Consider the following 16,996-nt stretch of genomic DNA (forward strand, 5'->3'; position numbering starts at 1 on the left):
AGCCTACCTGGGGTCTCCTGCCCACGACAGCCCTGACAGAGCACCTGCACAGGGAGAAATGACCCAGCACTGCCCAAGCTGCAGCTCCAGACCCATGGGAGCATCCCCACTCCCTCCACAGCATTCCAAGATGGAATTCAGGGATTTCTGCATCCTGCAGGTGCATCCATCCAAGGACAAACTCTAAGGAAGATGCCTGTGGAAAGCAGAAGCTTTTGAACTCCCAACAGAACAGCTTTTTGAACCCTGGGCAGACTCCAGTGGTCCACAGAGACACTGGAAAGGTGAGGCGCGTCCTGCAGCACCAGCCCTGAGAGCTCCAGAACCCCTTGGGATGAGAAATTCCATTATGCTTTGGGAGGAAAATGAGGTTTCCTACTTTGGGTGTGGATGCTGCTTTGCTCCTGTTTTGGGACATAATGGGGGAAAACAGCAGCTGAGAGCTCCAGGCTTGTCCCTTCCACCACAAACACCACGATGGAGAGAGAAAGGCAGGAGAAGCCCTTGGGAGTTACAGAAAAAAGGACAATCAAGCCACTGGTGGTTTTCCAGTTTTATCAGTCAAATGTGGGCTCCAATCCCACAAATTAATGAGCATGGATGAGACCCAGTAACTCAGCCTGTTCTCAGAACTGACACAGGGCTGTGCTGGCCACAGAAATAGAAGAAAAGAGGGCAAAAGTGTCCAGGGATGCAGAGGGAAGGACACAGAATATTCCATGGGGATGATCTGTTCTAGAGATCACAGAGCAGATAACTGAAGCCCTTTCCCAAAATTCTCACTACACAAGGAGTTGGTTGTGGGAACAGATGCTCAGGAAAGTGGGGCATTAATCTGCAGATGCTCCTGGAAGCCTCTGTTCCACTGCCAAGCACAGCTGGTCTAAAATAAAGCTTCCAGACCCTGGCAAAGAGGTTTTCACAGCAGTCCAGACCACACAGAGGAATGGGAGGCGAGGAGGGAAGGACCAAAGGCAGCACCTCCTGGTGCGAGTCCCTTTTTATCCCTCCCAGAAGCTGTGACAACAGGAAGTGAGGGAAGGAAAGACACAAAGAGGCGGCTTGGAGTGCACCTTTCCCTTTTCCTGCCTGTTCTTCACCTGCTCCTGTGGCTCAGGCCCGGCTGTGCCCAGCCCTTTGGCTGCCCATTGTCACCCTGTGCCTCGCCCAGGTCTCAAAACAGACACAGCAAAGCCGTTTGCTCAAGGAGCCCCCTGACTCCAGAGGAGGCCGCCTCATTTTTCACCCCCTACCAGCAAAACTTGGAACCAATTCCCCCTCCTCGTCCCTTCCTGGGGGCAGTGCCAATGCCAGCTCTCCCTGTGACTCACTTTGAGGTCCGAGTGTTTGGTTTCAAGGGCAGAAAACGCAGGTGAGCAGCACGGCGGCGCCTGCGAGCGCCTCTCCCATCCATTCACCTGCCCTGGCAGCTGGGAGTGGGACAGGCTGGGAACGTGGGGAGCAGCCATGTGTCTCCAGCCCATATGTGGAGGGTGAGGGATGAGAAACTGCTAATTCTTCTCGCTGTGCAGCACTGGGACAGACCCAGCAGCGCATTTTTCCTGCTGCTGGTGCCCCGTGGGGTGGGATGAGGATGCACCTGGTGCTCGCCACCACCATCCCTGGCTCCAGCTCTATAAAGAAAACACTTTCCAGCCTCCCAAGGTGCAAGAAGGTGCCAGATCAGGAGCTCTTTATTTATTGCCTTCTGTTCCTGCAGTCCTCTAGCTGGAAGGACTGGGTTTTACTGGGAAATCCTGGCAATCTCTGACGTTTCTCAGTGGCGGCAGGAGGAGGCTGGAGCTGGGCAGGGAGATGTGGGTGCCTGGAGAGAACTGCTGTGAGCCTGTGGGAAGTCACTATAGCAACAGAGAAGGGGGACAGCCCCCAGCAGCCAGGCAGCAAAAGGGGAAAAAGGGAAAAAAAAACACACAAACCCAGGGAAAAAATGGGGAAAAAACAGCGAGAAACGGGGGGAAATAGGGAAAAACGAAATTGAATGTAGGGGAATAAAAATCTTCTGGGGGGAGTGAGGAACAATAAAAACATCCCTGCTGGCTGTCATCAGAGATAAACCTGACACAGGCAAGGCCTTTGGATGACACATTCCGTGATAAAACAGCCAGGACAGTGTGGAATGCACCAGCCAGGGGATCCCAGTGCTTGGATCATGCCTCTCTTCAGGAATGTGCTTCTTGTTCCCTCCAGGATGTGGGAAACTCTGCTCCATCTGGAGCCACTGCTCAGTTTTGAAGCAGGCTATCAAAACAAGCGCTAAAAACTGCAGCCAGAGACCATTTAAAAATAAACAGGATTAAAATAAAATCTCGGTTAATAAGACAATTAAAATTAAAAAAAATAAAAGGAAGAAGTTAGAGATATAATGGGAGGGGAAAAAAGGAGGCACAAGAGCACTGATGGAGTCATTTCAGAGCTGAGCAGCCCTTCACAGCTCTTTGATGGCAACATCCGCACGCACCACTTGTGGAGAGCAAACACATCCACTCAGAGCAATTAAACCATCACTCCCACACATCCAGCCCTGGAAACTCCATCAGTGGCAATTCCCCTCTGGGCAGAGAGCATTCCCAGCGCTGCTGCAGGACTTTTCACACTCCATCATCACACAGGACCTGGCTGGGGGAGCAGGGGATGGACGCTCACCTTCTGCAGGATGGTGTGGGACATGGAGGCGTTGGCATGCACAATGATGGTGGCTGTCTTGTCATCTCGGATCTCCTTCAGGAGAGGGGTGGGATCCCGGCTGTCATCCAGCATCCGCACCGACAGCGTGTCCTTGGAAATGAGGAACTGCCGCAGCAGCTTCTCCAGGTTTAAAAGGCCTTCGGAGAGAAAAAACACAGATCCCTTTAAATTTGAGGCTTGGTTCTCCCATGGAACACAGTCATCCATGGCAGAATGCATTCCTGAAGTTCTGGGTCTGTGCGCTACAAAGGAAAGGATTTGGGGCTCAGTGCTTGGCCCAGCAGGGAATGAGAAATGATGGAGCTGCTCCAGCTGTTCCCCAGAAAAAGAGAGAGGAAAGGAAAGGATTTGGGACTCAATTCTGGGCCCAGCAGGGAATGAGAAATGACAGAGCTGCTCCAGCTCTTCTCCAGGAAAAGGCAGTGGCCCCAAACTCCTCTTGGGAAGAGATAAAACCATCAGTACATGGTCCAGACAAGGTCTCCATTATCTCCCTGCATGTGGGATTGTTCTGGCTATTGGAGGATTATTCCTCCCCCTCAGCCTTTGCATTTCCAGCTCCCAAATTAAGTGCCCAGGAAGGCACAGCTTTTTTTGAGATCTTGGAGTGCTCTGATAGGAAGCTGCTCTCTCTTCCAAGGGGATGGGAAGCTCTGGTGAGAGTCACTGCAAAAATACAACATTAAGAAATTGTGACAAAAATAAGGATGGGCACATCAAGGGCTCCTTCCAACACAGCTGCCTTGAAGCCTAATAAGATGTCAAAACTCCGGCTGCAGATTTTGTTAGTCAAGAAAGCAGCTTTGATAGAGCCCCTCTTCTCTCCAGCTGCTGAGTTTCATCAAGAAATAACCTCCTGTCAAGTTTGATTGACCAGAGGGACCAGCAGATGTAATCATCAGCAAGACACACGCAGCCAGCACAGCCACACACCCCAGCCCTACAGGAGGACAACCCCAAAAGAGCGGGGAAAGCTGAGCTGGAAAAACAGAACTACCAGCAGGATCACATCCCAGCTGGTAGAGAGGCAAATTAACCCTCAAGTCACAGTTTTACTCTCAACCTGACTTATTTTTGACTGCACAAATCCTCTCGTTCCCCAGCAGGTCAGGAGGCAGGGAAGGGACACAGCGGGATGGGGTCAGTGCTGGAGCGCTGCTCTCAAGGACTCGCAGCACTTCACAAGGTAACAAAGCAGTGCAGGAAAGGGGACACACCCCAGATGAGGAGCCTCTCGTTCACAGCGAGAGCTTTAAAGCACTCTGAGTTTGCTCTGAGCTCCTGACAATGCTCTTGCCTCTCACCTTTCCTCTGGGTACAGGCAGGAACACAGCAAGGGGTTACAGAAACAGCTGTGCCAGGACTTTTCTGGGTCACACCAGCTTTTTCTTCCTCACCAGGCAGAGAATTCACTCTGCTTACAGCACACAAGGACCTCACCTGAATTCTTCTTTTGTGTTCTAGCCCAAGTGAACAGTAAATTTTACCTAAGCCCTTCATTTGCCCCTTGAGGATGTGGAAAGGTTTATTTTCACCTCATTCCACAACTGCAGGGGACCAGACAGGTCGCTGCAAGTTACAGCCCTGACACTACCAAGTTTACTTGCAGCTCATCTCTGCTGCTGTGAAAATTTTTCTAAAGCTCATCAGGCACAGAGAGGAAGAAGTGGAACCAGGAGAAAAAAAAAAAAAGGGATCATTTGATCTCCAGCTCGAGGAAATTATCATTTCCAGCACGTTAGATCCTACCTGTAGCCTCATCAAGCCTTCTGCTTGCAGCTGCTCTTGCTGTGTGCAGGGAAGTCTCTATTGTGTTCAGAGATTCCCCTTTGTTTGATGCTGGGAGGATGTGAGACTCTGCTGCCAGACTGGGACTTCAGAGGGACATGAACACCAGCAAAGGCTTGCAGACTCCTCCTGGCACCTTTGAAGTACTACAGTGAGGACAGAGAGGCTGCACCAGGCACCTGCTGCTTGAACACTCCCGTGGGGAGCTCTGAGAGAGGTTCAGGCTGGCCTGGGGCAAATCCTGACCTTGATTAATTTATTTTTCCTTACGCAAACATCCGGAGCTGGCAGGAGCAGCCCAACATTGAGCTCTCAGCACTAGAGCTGCTTCCTGGGAAGCACCAAAGGCAGGAGCTGGAGCTCTCCTGGAGTGCCACATCCCTGTTTATTGCTCCTGCCCGCGAGGCTCTGCTGATGGAGGACCTGCAGTGCTGCTGATGGCTGCAGTCCTTGACATGGATGGCTGGGAAGAGAACATTCCCATCATCCAGCCTTGCTTTTAATCCCAACACCATCGCTTCAAACATTTCCCTGGGTGTTTGAACCTAAAAAAAATTTTTAAAGGATCAGGGACATGCACAAGGCCTTGGACCTCAGTGTCCTGCTCTCCCTTCTCAAGCCCTGGGTGTTATTCCCTCCCCTCTGACAATCAGAGACGCTCCTAACAAGTCTATGCACTCCTCTATTTGCCTTTTTGGGTTAAAGTTTCTGTGGAACCACACAAAACCTTCCAGAGCAGTGCCCAAACCAGTCAATTTTTGAACATCACAGAGAAACTGAGTCAGATAATCTTATTCTATTCACCAAACTGAGTCACACAAATCCCACTCTATTCATGGCATTACATTTTACATTCCCCACGGCATTAAACTTCAGGCTGGCCCAAGTTCTTTGGCTTTAAGGGTCATTTTCTGCTTCTGCCAGGGGAAATCACAGTCAGTCCCCGGAGGAAGGATGTGACAGGATGAGTGTGGCAGGGTAGGGCCCAGGGGTCCCATCACACAGCCTTGCACTTAAACCAAAGGAGCACCAACTTCCCCTCCTGGGATCTAAATAATAACATCCCTCAAAACAGCATTTCCTCACTGATGAGCAGGCAGCTCGTGTGCTCCCCTCAGCTGCCTCAAGGGACCCTTCCAAAAGCCTGAAATGCCTCCAGTTAGTTGTTTAAGGACCATTCTTAGGAGCAGTGCATGTCCTGAGGGAAAATCAGGGTTTGTGCTCCTACATGAAGCTCAATTAAGCCTTGTCTGTGCTCTGTTACAGTCAGGGTATGTTGGGCTTTGAGCCTGGCTCCGATCAGGTCCTTGCTGAGCACAAAGAGCAGGATGGATGAAAGGCTCCTGCCCCACTGCTTCCCTGGCTCTGGGAAGGACTCAGCACACCCTAAATATTGAGTTATGCAGCAGCACCGGAGTGAAATAAATTGAATTGCTTTGGGTAAGAGAGTTTGATCCAGCTAAATGAAAATCATATTAATCATGGTAATCCCAGCGGGAGGCACCTGGCCCAGGAGTGGGGAGCAGGGCAGGGGTGCAGAGCCCTGTGAGCTCCTGGCAGCAGAGCCCTGAGCCTCCTGCATGGCAGCTGAGAAAACCTAATTATCTTTGCTTCCCTTCTTGCTTAAGGTTAAGGTTAGACAATGAAAAATTCCAGCACTGGGAGTAATGTGGGAGACCATTTGCATGATTTTAATTGCATCATTTTGAGCGAGGCCCTTTCCTGGGGTAAATGTGGGCACGCTCACTGAAGGTGATTTACTGACTTACCTCAGCTGAGTGCCCGCCATCCTCAGGGCACAGAAAGCACAGAGGAAAGGCAAAGACACTCCTGTTCCTTGTGTCCCCGAGCAGGAATCCCCCACAGCACTGCCCTGCTCACCCAGCTGCTGCTGGACATTTGCCCAGGGCTAACTGGGAATGATCTGCCTTTCCTCCACCCTGCCCAGTCAGAGAGGAGCATTCCCAAAGCTCTCCCTGCACCCACGGGCCTCTCCAAAGCCCCTCTTCCAGGCTGGTTTGTCTGGCAAACTCCAGAGCTGATGGATCCGGCACAGGACAATAAAGGCAGAATTTGTAGGGCCACCCCACACTTGCTGCACAGTGACCTCAGGAAGAACAGGACACGCTTTGCTCCAAGCACTGGGATGCAGAGCCTGCTCCTGCCACACCAGGAGCACTGCCGAGGTGGAGGTGGCCCCGCCAAGGTGGAAGAGGCCCCGCCAAGGTGGATTTGGCCCTGCCGAGGTGGATTTGGCTCTGCCGAGGTGGATTTGGCTCTGCCGAGGTGGGAACTCCAGTGTCCAGATGCACCATCACCAGCACGTGTGTGGCTGCAGAGCGCGTTGTGGTGACTATTAATCAAATCCTGGTTTTAGGCCACAAACTGCATGTGCCTTTGGGCAAGACATATTTCAAAGTGCTTTACTCGCCTAAAAATAATCCTCCTAAGCCTTTATTAAAGTTTTGATTTTTCTTATTCAAAGCCCCATCTGTGGAAGCAAAACGCTCTTCAGATGGTCAAACAGAAGGCAGGAGAATCTCTTCCCATGCCCTTTCCTCCTCTGAGAAACACCTCCATGGGGCACCAGGGTGGAGAAACTGCTCTGGAGTGGAAAAAGCTGCTCTGACCAGAGACATGAGGGGACCTGGGACCTTCTCCAGCAAGCACCAAACAAGAAGGAGGTGAAGCAGAGGGGCAGGCAAACCCAGCCTGGCAAAGACTTACATTCAGCTTTGGCACAGATGAGGCAGGCAGTGGTGCAGTTAAAGAAATTCAGGATTCCTGCCACGGCCACGCTGATGTCGGTATTACTGGGGTGGAGGTTGAGGGTGGTGAACCTCTGGAGCTGCAGCTTCAGGAACTCCTCCGGAGCCACTTTGAAGTGAGGAACCTGAGCGTGGGGAGGAGGAAAGAAAATATCATTAAAGAGGGAAGTAGAAATAAAAACAAGTAAATCTGCAATAAAGGGCCTGTGGTGTGAAGTGCACAGCAGGCAGAAAGTGGAATATCCCAATAAAACTGCAGAAGCACCACTGGAGTCAAGAGGGGAGGGTGGGACTCATGCAGCAGCAGAGGAAAATAATTATCACAGCCACGAAAAGCCACGGGAAGGAGTGGATCAGGAAAAGTCTTGCTGAGCCACTCAGCGAAAGGCAACGGGGGCTGTGATTACAGCCCAGGAAACCTTCCGTGTGAGTTCAACCTGATTAGCTGGGGCACTAATTGTGGCCAGGCCCAGCCTTCACTCGGGGCTGGCAGGCAGGGAGGGACACAGGGGATCATCCAGTGCTGTGAATCCAGCCCTGCCTGCTGCACAGAGGTGCCACCACGTAATTAATTAGCAGAGATGAAGGCAAGAACAGGATGACCCCGCGCTGGCAAGGCTGGGCAGGGGAGGAACAGCCGCAGCAGCCAGGAGCTTTGGGCATTTCTGAAAAACAGGCAGCCAGACAGGGCTGGAACCACCGGTGCTGGCAATGCTGGGCCTGTCATTGATCCAGCAGAGCAGCAGCTGGAGCAGGATGCTGCTCTGCAGGGAATTTGGGGAGCTGGGAAGCCTCAGGGCTCCCTCCGAGGTAGCTCTGCTACACATCCAGTGTGCATGGAATGGGTGGGCAGACACACAGATCGAGCCCAGACACTGAGGGCTCAGCCAGATAAAGAGAGGCAATCTTGTTTCCCTTCTGCCAGGTGAATTATTTTGGAAGAAACAGAAGTTGAAGAAAGGGAAACATCTGCCACGGCTTCGTTAGCCGCGTGTCAGGTTCTCTCTCCCTCCGTTATCAGTCCTTCCGAAGCCATCAGCCCCTGCCTCCCACCCCTCTGCTCCTGGGAAAGCCGATTAGCAGCCTGTGATGGCTGCTTCACTGACAGCAGAAGCTGCTGGTTAGCAAGGGGAAGTTAAGGAATAATAAGCTGCTATCTGCCTTGATTCCAGCCTGCAGCCCTCACCCAGGGAGGGGAAGGTGGATTCCTCTGAGCAGAGCAGACAGGGCAGCTCCTGGCAGCATCCTGATCACTCCTGGGAGTCATCCAGACCCAGCCTGGGACTCAGAGAGAGGTGCAGACAGAGGGGGGAGGAATCCACCATCACATCAGCTCCCAGAGCTGAGCACAGCCCTGTTCATCCCCTGCCTCCAGCCCCAGAGTCCTCCTCTCCTTTCCAAGAGCTCTGTCCCAGTGCAACTCCCCTTTCTGGACAGGTGGGAAGGGATTCTTTGGGCCAAAGGCACAGGAGGGGTAACACAGGACAGATTCATCCCCCCAGTGAACATCAGTCCCTCCACCTGGTGCTCGGTGGTTGCCTGGGGACACTGCTCCCTTTCCCTGAGGGCTGGCTGTGGGCACAGGGGGCTCTGGCTGGGCTCTGTGCCATGTTTGACACGGTGGCACCAGCTGATGCTGCTGGGATGTAAATCCCAGGGAGTTACTGCAGGTTTACACCGCTTGGAGGGCAGCCGAGAGAATCAAACACCTCCGGAGCGCACCAGCACTCACCTCTCCTTTCTGAAGAGAAAAATACATCAGAAGCCTCAGATCAGAGGCTTGGATTGAATCTGAATTTCAGAGGAAAAACACTTGCAGAGTTGCCTTTCCTGGGATGGAGCACATGTCCATGATATTTAGCAGGAGAAAACACTACAAAATACCCCCTCCTGCTGCAGCCCGGTGCATTAGGGCTGAAAGATCCCTTCCCTCTCCTCAACACTCCAGGAACAATGAACAGCACTCATTTGTGAATGCAAATTATTTACAGTGCTCAGTCCCAGCCTCCTCTCCTCGGAGGCTGGGCTCCAGAGAGAGCCACTAAATGGCTGAGAGATGTTATCTGGCTTTAAAGGGATGAACTATGAGAAGAGAACTCAATTTCTTCTCCCGTGTGCAGAGCCAGATCAGTGTAAGATGGTTCGAGGCTTATAAAATATTAAATCCAGCACATAGTCTGGACACAGATGAAAAAAGGGGCTGAATTGGGTGGAAGAGCAGCAAACATAAAGCTCCCAAGTACGTGCACAGTCATGTCACAGCAGGGGCTGTGGATTTGCATCCAGCAGGGCAAGCTTTGGGGTTTGCACCCCTCAGTCAGTGGGGACGTGGCTGTGTTGGTGATGGATGTGAGGGGAGTTGGAGCCAAAGGGGATGCAGAGAGGAAAAGGGAGGCAGAAAGAGGGAGGAAAGGGAAAAGGAAGACATTTCAAAAGTTGTGCGTTAGGAGGAGGGGTGATAACCACGCTGTCCACTCTGACCATCACAGGGGAACCTCTCCACTTACCTCCTTCTCCCCACAGATGTTGCTGATAATCGAGCTGGAGGCTGGGCTGGAGGAAGGTCCCAGGACTCCCACCACACCTTTGGGGAGAATCTGGCACACTGTGGGCACCAGAGAGAGGGAACAGGCGTCAGAATTTATCCCAACTGCCAGCAGACGGTCGTGCTTACAGTGCCTGCTGCACCTCAGCAAGGAGGACAGGGCATCATCTCCTTCACACAACACCCTCTCGGCCATTTCCATCCCCAAAATCCCCTCACGCCCCCTGAAGCACTGTCACCCTGCCTGTGGCACTCTCCATCTTTCCCCAGCCTTTTAAAACCCCACCTAAACTCCCCTCACATCCCAGTATCCTCCTCTCTGACTGCCTTGTACCACCCCTTTCTGTCCCCAGGTTAAAACATGAACTGAACTTTATGGAAGATGCTACACACAGCAGTGACCTGGCTTCAAGCATCAAACAGACTTGTAGGAATTTCTCCCCTCATCTCTGCAGAACTCAGTGTGAAAATAAGGATTGCTTTGCTGGTTTTCATTTGTTTTGTGTTATTTTTTCCCTGGCAGGAGTTAAATCTTCTGGCTCCACGCCAGCAAGGTTAGCAGAGCCATAAAAAACACCTGACAAACTGAACAAGTTAAATCTCTCCCCGGGTTAAACTGCAACCTTTTTTTGGCCTTTTAATTCACAGCACAAATCCAGCTGAACTGCACTCCCAGGAGCAGCCCAGCTGGTGTCACCTCCCTGCTGCCATCCCCATCCCCTGCAGCGCTCAGAACCCTTCCAGCAGAGCAGGAAAAACCTCATGAACAAAAGGTGAGAGCCCCTCATGCCTCAATCCCTGAGCTCCAAAAGCCTCCCGTGCTGGCCACGGCTCCTTCTGCAAAGCCAGAGCTGCCTCAGCAACCTCACACACCCAGCTTTTTCCCCAGAAAAAGCCACATTTGCTCAACTGGAATCTTTCAGAAGAAATTGGATACTGAAGGGGAGGAAGGAGGCACCAAAGGGAGAAAAGAGGCACCAGAACTCTTCTCAGTTCTGGCTCACAGCATTTTTGTGTGTGAAAACCAAACCACTGCATCACAAAGCTGAGATTTTAAAGACTGGGGCTCTTCGGTATCAAACCTGCCTCCTCCCCTGGCTTGCACCTCAGACCAGCTCCTGTGAGGGTTGTGAAGAGCTGTGAAGAGTTACCCAAGCAGGAAAAATTCAAATCCAAACGTAGGGTTTTTTTGGTAGTAGAGTGAATTCATCATCAAAACTGCTGAGCTACAGATCAGAGCAGGTTTTTTAGCAACTTTGAGTCTTTAAATCAAGGCTGGAAGTGAAATGAAAGCTTACACCGTGCTTGGGGTGGGTTTAGAACAGCGAGTGTGGGGTTGAGTGTGGGGTTTGGGAAGTTAACATGTCCAAGTTTTCCCAGAGAAGCTGTAGTTGCTCCTGGATCCCTGGAAGTGTCCCAGGCCAGGCTGGACAGGGCTTGGAGCACCTTGGGATAGTGGAAGGTGTCCCTGCCCATGGCAGGGAATGGAATCTTTAAGGTCCCTGCCAATCCAAACCATTCTGTGATTCTCTCATCTCCGGCCTTAGACTCCTCAAGCCTTCCCAGCCTCACGTCTGGAAGAAGAGGCCCAAATGCCATTTAGTTTTTCACTCTGGGGAATTGGTTTTACTTCTCCTTTGAAGAAAAAACTCCTTATCCTCCCCAGTCCCCACTGATTGCTCCAGCTTCTTACAGAAAGTGCTCATGAAATGCAAACATCTCCTCTTGGGTTTTCCTTCTTTCTGAGCTCCCTCACCCTCCAACAACTCAATCTCCTCCAGAACGAGGGATATTTTTCTGCAGCATCTTCAAAGGAAATCCAGGGCTTGCTTCTCCTCCGTGCTTAAAAAATTTACAGCCACTTACACCTCTCCAGAAGATCCTTTTAAATAAAGAGCAGCAGTGGTTTGAAAGCCTCGCCTGCTGCCTCAGCAGCACTCACCAGTCCCTCTCAGCTCTGCCATTCAGCATCCAGGAGGAAGGAGCTGCTCCAAGCCCTCCCTTATCCACAGGTCACCAGGAAAAAGTTCCTGGGGAAAATTTTGACAGGAAAGTTTGGTGAGTGCTTTGCTCCTCGTGCCTGGTAGCAGGGACAAAAAGTGGGTTAGGTAGCCATAGCAACCGAGGAGCAACAATGGAGGAAGAAAAAGACCTGGCTTGTCACTACCAGGGGGAAACATCCACAAAAATGAAGGAAAATGAATGGAAACAAAGTGGAGGTGCCTGAGGCAAAGGTTTTGACCACATTTGGAAAGCTCCTTCTGTAATCCAAGCACATTTCCTATTTCAGAGCGTTACCTGATGCTGTCAGGTCTTCACAGGGAGAAAAGGCTCGACCTTGCTACTGCCGTGGGCATTCAGGGATGAGGAAATGTTGGTCCTGTATCCCAAATCCATCCATGATAATGACAGGGACCATAACTATGGACAATTACAGAGCCCCTGCCACTCAAATCCCTTCATACTCCAGCACCAGGGCACCACCAGAGCTGTGGGATGTGCAGGGCACTTTGTGAGTGCTGCAGGCTCCACCAGCTCTGGGTTTCTGTCCCAATTTTGATGTTGTTTAGAACTCACGGTCTCAGGAAATGCTGGACAATGAAGAGGCATCACTTTAAGAACCTCTTTACCATGGGCACCACTGACCATCCTGGATCAGGTGTGTGTTCAGGGCACAGTGACCCTCCTTTCACACAGCAAGGCTGTGTCCAATTGTTTCCATGAATATATTTGGGAATTAAGTCCAGGTTTGGACACTTGGGACGCAGAAAGGTATTTTTTAAAGCCAGGCAGAACTGCAAACTTATTTTTGAACGTGAAAAAGCACAACAAATGAGTAGCTCTGATGATAAATGGATGTACATCCCCTCAGACGTGGGCAGAGTCTGTCTTTCACTTCCCGAGAGGCCAGGGCACCTGGAAAACATTTATCCAAATTTATCCTGTTCAAAGCAGGGCTGAAAGCTCCCTCCAGAGAGAGGGGCAGAACACAGCATCTCTTTCAGTGCACAGAGATAACCGAGCCAAGAGTTTCCAACAGAATGCAGACAAGATTCCTGGCTCTAATTCCAAATAAATGAGCAGGGAAGGTGTGCAATTACCTCAGCAGCTCCCTGCCTGCAAAACACAGCAGAGATCTCCAGAGACAGGGACTGCTCATGGGATTCTCAGAGAGAAAACACCAAGTGCATAAACAGAAGGGGTTCTAGGGATGCTCCTGGAGCATCCCTTGGGCTTCCTGACAGGAACCTGCAACCTCTGGAGAGGTTGGGGATGCCCTGGAAGTTTCCAAGGCCAGGTTGGACAGGGCTTGGAATAACCTGGGATAGTGGAAGTTGTCCCCGCCCGTGGCAGGGGTGAAACAAAATGATCCTTAAGGTCCCTTCCAACCCCAACCCCTCTGTGATTCCACGATTCCACGATAACCAGAGCAGGCTGAAACACGAAATCCCCATAGAAGTGGTGGCACAGGTAACAACAACACGAGGACGCCCTGTGAAAGGGCACTTTGAAATACCGGTGTGGATAAATCAAAATCTGCAACTCTCCAGCTGCTCGCTGGCTCTTGATCCTGAGCTGCCCCAGCGTGTCTGGATTCACAACAAAGAGGAGCTTCAAAGGCTCACGAGGCCGTAGGGGACAGGGTGACAAGCAGGGAAATCTGTCCTGCCCGGGCATCAAATGGAACAAGGTGGTTTAGATCAAGACATGATTAAACAAGGCGTTCTGGAGCTGCACAAAAGGAGCTGGAACATCAAACACAAAGAGGGAACAGGCTTTCCTTGTAACAGCAAAAAAAACCAGGCTCTGCCCATAACCTCTCCCTGCAACCTCCTTAAAATCACACAGGAACAGCCAAAGTTTGTGTTCATTCATATCTAAAGCTGGAATAGCAAACCAGGCATGAATGTGATGGACTGACTCAGACTTTATTGCTGGAGCAATTGAGATTTTGGGGCTCTCTAACATTAAAACACTTGAGTCAGGCAGAAGGAAAAATGGGAGGAAAACAGCTCCAGAAAAAAAACAAAAAACAGGAAGAAAATCAAACCAAGCAACAAAAAAAACCCACAAAAAACCCCCAAAAACAACAACAAAAACCAAAACATACAAAAAACCCCAACCCCTAAATCCCCAAAGACAAAACCTAACTCCCCAAATCTCTTCCTCCTCTTGTATATGCAATACATGGTGTAATCCCAGCATTCCTAGATGTGTCAGCTAAGCATGGAGCTGTGATATTTCGGAGTGAATCAAAGGGTGTGAAATGTGAGAACAGCATTAAACAGCTGTAAACAGCTCTGCAGTCACAGGTTAAAACATCTCAACAGTTTTTATTAATATTGTGTGTCATAACAAATACCAGCAATGTATTGAAGCATTTGAAAGCCATGAAAGCCTTGAAATTTAAGTTAGGGGATCTGATTTTCCTCTGCCACCAGGATAAATCAAGAATAACATCAGTGACATTAATAGCGGAGCTATACAGAATCCAGATTATTCCTTTTCTAAGAAAAGCTTCCAGACATTTTTTCCGCTCTGAAGAAGAGGCAAATAACACACTGCAGAATTCACCAAAATCAAGTCCATTTGCTCCAATTTCTACTCTATAAATCCAAGTAAAGAAAACAAAGAAAATCGCCCCAAGGTGAAAACTGGAAATGGGAGATGCCTCTTCCTCACCTGCCCTGTTTCCAATTCCTCCCCAAACACAATTTGCTGAAATCAACAATTTCTTGCATAATATTTCATTCTCAGCCAATTAATATTCTTCTCCTTGAGAAACCTCCCAAGAGAAGAATTCCTGAGCAGTGTTACAGGCTGGAAATAAGACAGAAATCCCTTTCTTGATCCTTACAGCAGCTCGGGGGTCACTGCAATCAAGTCTCCTTCCCAAAATTAAAGGCCAGGAATGCTGCTACACACTGGATATTTATGAGGAAGGAACAAAAATGGAGCTAAAAATGCTGCTGGGTCCTTCAAAGACAAAGAAGGCTCAGGAAAACGAGGCATTTTCTCATTTTCTGGGAGTCTTGCAGGGAGATTTGGGATATTTTAAGGGGCAAACTGGGAATGAGCTTGGAGCGAGTCCAGAGGAGGCCACCAAGGTGATCAGAGGGATGGAGCAGCTCTGCTGTGAGGAAAGGCTGGGGGAGTTGGGATTGTTCAGCCTGGAAAAGAAAAGGCTTTGGGGTGACCTCATTGTCCCTTCCAGCTGAAGGGAGGGAAAGGGAAAGATGGGGAGAGACTTTTGGAGGGATGTAGTGACAGGACAAGGGGGAATGGCTTCAAACTGGCAGAGGGGTGGGATAGATGGGATATCGGGAAGGAATTGTTCCCTGGGAGGGTGGCAAGGCCCTGGCACAGGGTGCCCAGAGAAGCTGTGGCTGCCCCTGGATCCCTGAAAGTGCCCAAGGCCAGGTTGGGGTGGAGCTGGATGAGCTTTAAGGACCCTCCCAACCCACACCAGTCTGGTATTCTGTGATTCCGTGCAATCCAGGCAATTCCCATCCCTTCTGCAAGGTCTGGCCAGGGACACTGGATCTGCCCTAATGCTGTGCCAAGGGAGGGGACAACAGGGTGTGCACAATGGAGATGGGGGAGACCAGGAGAATATTGAAAAAAAATGAGGGATCCAAAGCAGTGGAGAAGTGCTGGGTGGAAGAGTCGCTGAGCTGGGGTTGATCTGGGCTGCTCCCGGGTGACAGGCTCTATAAATAGCGCCCAGGTACTCGCTGAGACGCGCTTTATTAACGGCACATGGCTATAAATAATGCAAATGCTCCTTCAGGAAATGAAGGAGCCATGTGCTGGTCCCACAGAGCCTGCTCTGCCAGCTCACCTGGAGAATCCTCAGCACTGCTGGGCACAGGGATGCTCAGGGCTGTGCACAACACGCAGCGAAACTCCGGGAAAAGCCAGCCAGCCCCAAACCACAACACTCTGCCCCACTTTTTTGGGGATACCCTGCAAATCACACAGTCGTGGAATGCAGAGCCACTGGGAAACGAGTCTAAAAACCCTGTTATTTAAAAGGATTCCTCCAGCTTTTTTGAGCCAAGTGGTACTAAAAAATTATAGCCCTCTCTTGAACTCTAAAGGTCAGCTTGACAATGACCCTATAAAGAGGATTTCCTGTTCCAAAGGGTTTCCCTCTTACAGGAAAGCACTACCACAGACCTTTAGGGTTTCTTTCAAACTGTGGGACAGTGACCATCAATTTCTTTTTTATTCACCAGCACAGAACTGGCACATTGGGCATCCAGAGGAACAACCCTAATAAAGAACAGTTTCATTACGGGGCCTTAAAGTGCCATGGGAAATCTGCTGCTCTTTCGAAATTAGCTCTTCTTCATCCCCACGATTTCAAACATCACTTGAAAAACTTCACTTGGTGTAAATAAATCCACTGCCAATCTCGAGCTCTGGGAAGAGCTGTCATGTTTGCTGACACACAGGATTCCACAGGGTTTTAAAAACAACTTAATTGCACCCAACTTGCCCGAGAGTCTCTTGCTTGCTCACCATTAAATGCTCGACAAAGGATCAGCATTACCCCTGCTTATTGACAGGCAGATTAAAGGAAATTATTTGTCCCGAGCCACTCAGTGGTGGCAAAGCTTACTGGGGGCAGGGATCCTCTCAGTGCACGCCTGGGCTCACACCAGCACATTTCATTTCACCTCGAATGAAAACTGCTCTCTGCAAGGAGCAAAGGAACTGAGAGAGAATTTTTTTCTCTCTGTCCCAGTTTGACTGCCACAAAATCACAAGTTCAGTGTGCCAGACACCTCCTGGGAGCTGGCAGGGAGGAGGGCTGGGCTCTCTGGGGTGGTACTCACTGGTCTCTGCCGTCTCGTACTCGCTGTCCCGCAGCAGCTCGAAGATGTCCACCTCCACCCTGGCCTTGCCCGCCCGCTCGGGCGCGCGGTTGATGCGGTTCTTGGCCAGGGTGATGGAGAGCCTCTCCCCTCTGCTGCACTCCATGGGGTCATCCAGGATGGCAGCTGTGGGGGGAAGAAGGTGTTGGCACCGGTTAGGCTTGGGATCCGCACTCCCCTCCCATGCCCACGCTCCCTGATCCCTGCAGGAGCTCCGCTGCTGCTCCCGTCACCACCCGATGGCGCATCCTCCTTCCCACACGTGGCCTTTCCCGCTGCTTCTCCCACTCCCCAGGTCTTGCCAGACA

The 16,996-nt window shown here is 50.8% G+C and overlaps 1 protein-coding gene across 1 annotated transcript in view; it reads right to left on the bottom strand.

Moving 5' to 3' along the window:
- The window catches only part of GRIK4 (glutamate ionotropic receptor kainate type subunit 4), a 178,642-nt gene that overhangs the window by 51,363 nt on the left and 110,283 nt on the right, over positions 1-16,996 (bottom strand). The window contains exons 3-6 of the mRNA XM_017738362.1: positions 16,650-16,814; positions 9,770-9,867; positions 7,222-7,387; positions 2,665-2,843 (exon numbers count right to left, since the gene is read on the bottom strand). Coding sequence (XP_017593851.1) covers positions 2,665-2,843; positions 7,222-7,387; positions 9,770-9,867; positions 16,650-16,814 — 608 coding nt within the window. The remainder of the gene's footprint in view (positions 1-2,664; positions 2,844-7,221; positions 7,388-9,769; positions 9,868-16,649; positions 16,815-16,996) is intronic.

The sequence above is a fragment of the Corvus brachyrhynchos genome, unplaced genomic scaffold, assembly GCF_000691975.1.
Source record: "Corvus brachyrhynchos isolate BGI_N302 unplaced genomic scaffold, ASM69197v1 scaffold46, whole genome shotgun sequence".
Classification (NCBI taxonomy): domain Eukaryota; kingdom Metazoa; phylum Chordata; class Aves; order Passeriformes; family Corvidae; genus Corvus; species Corvus brachyrhynchos.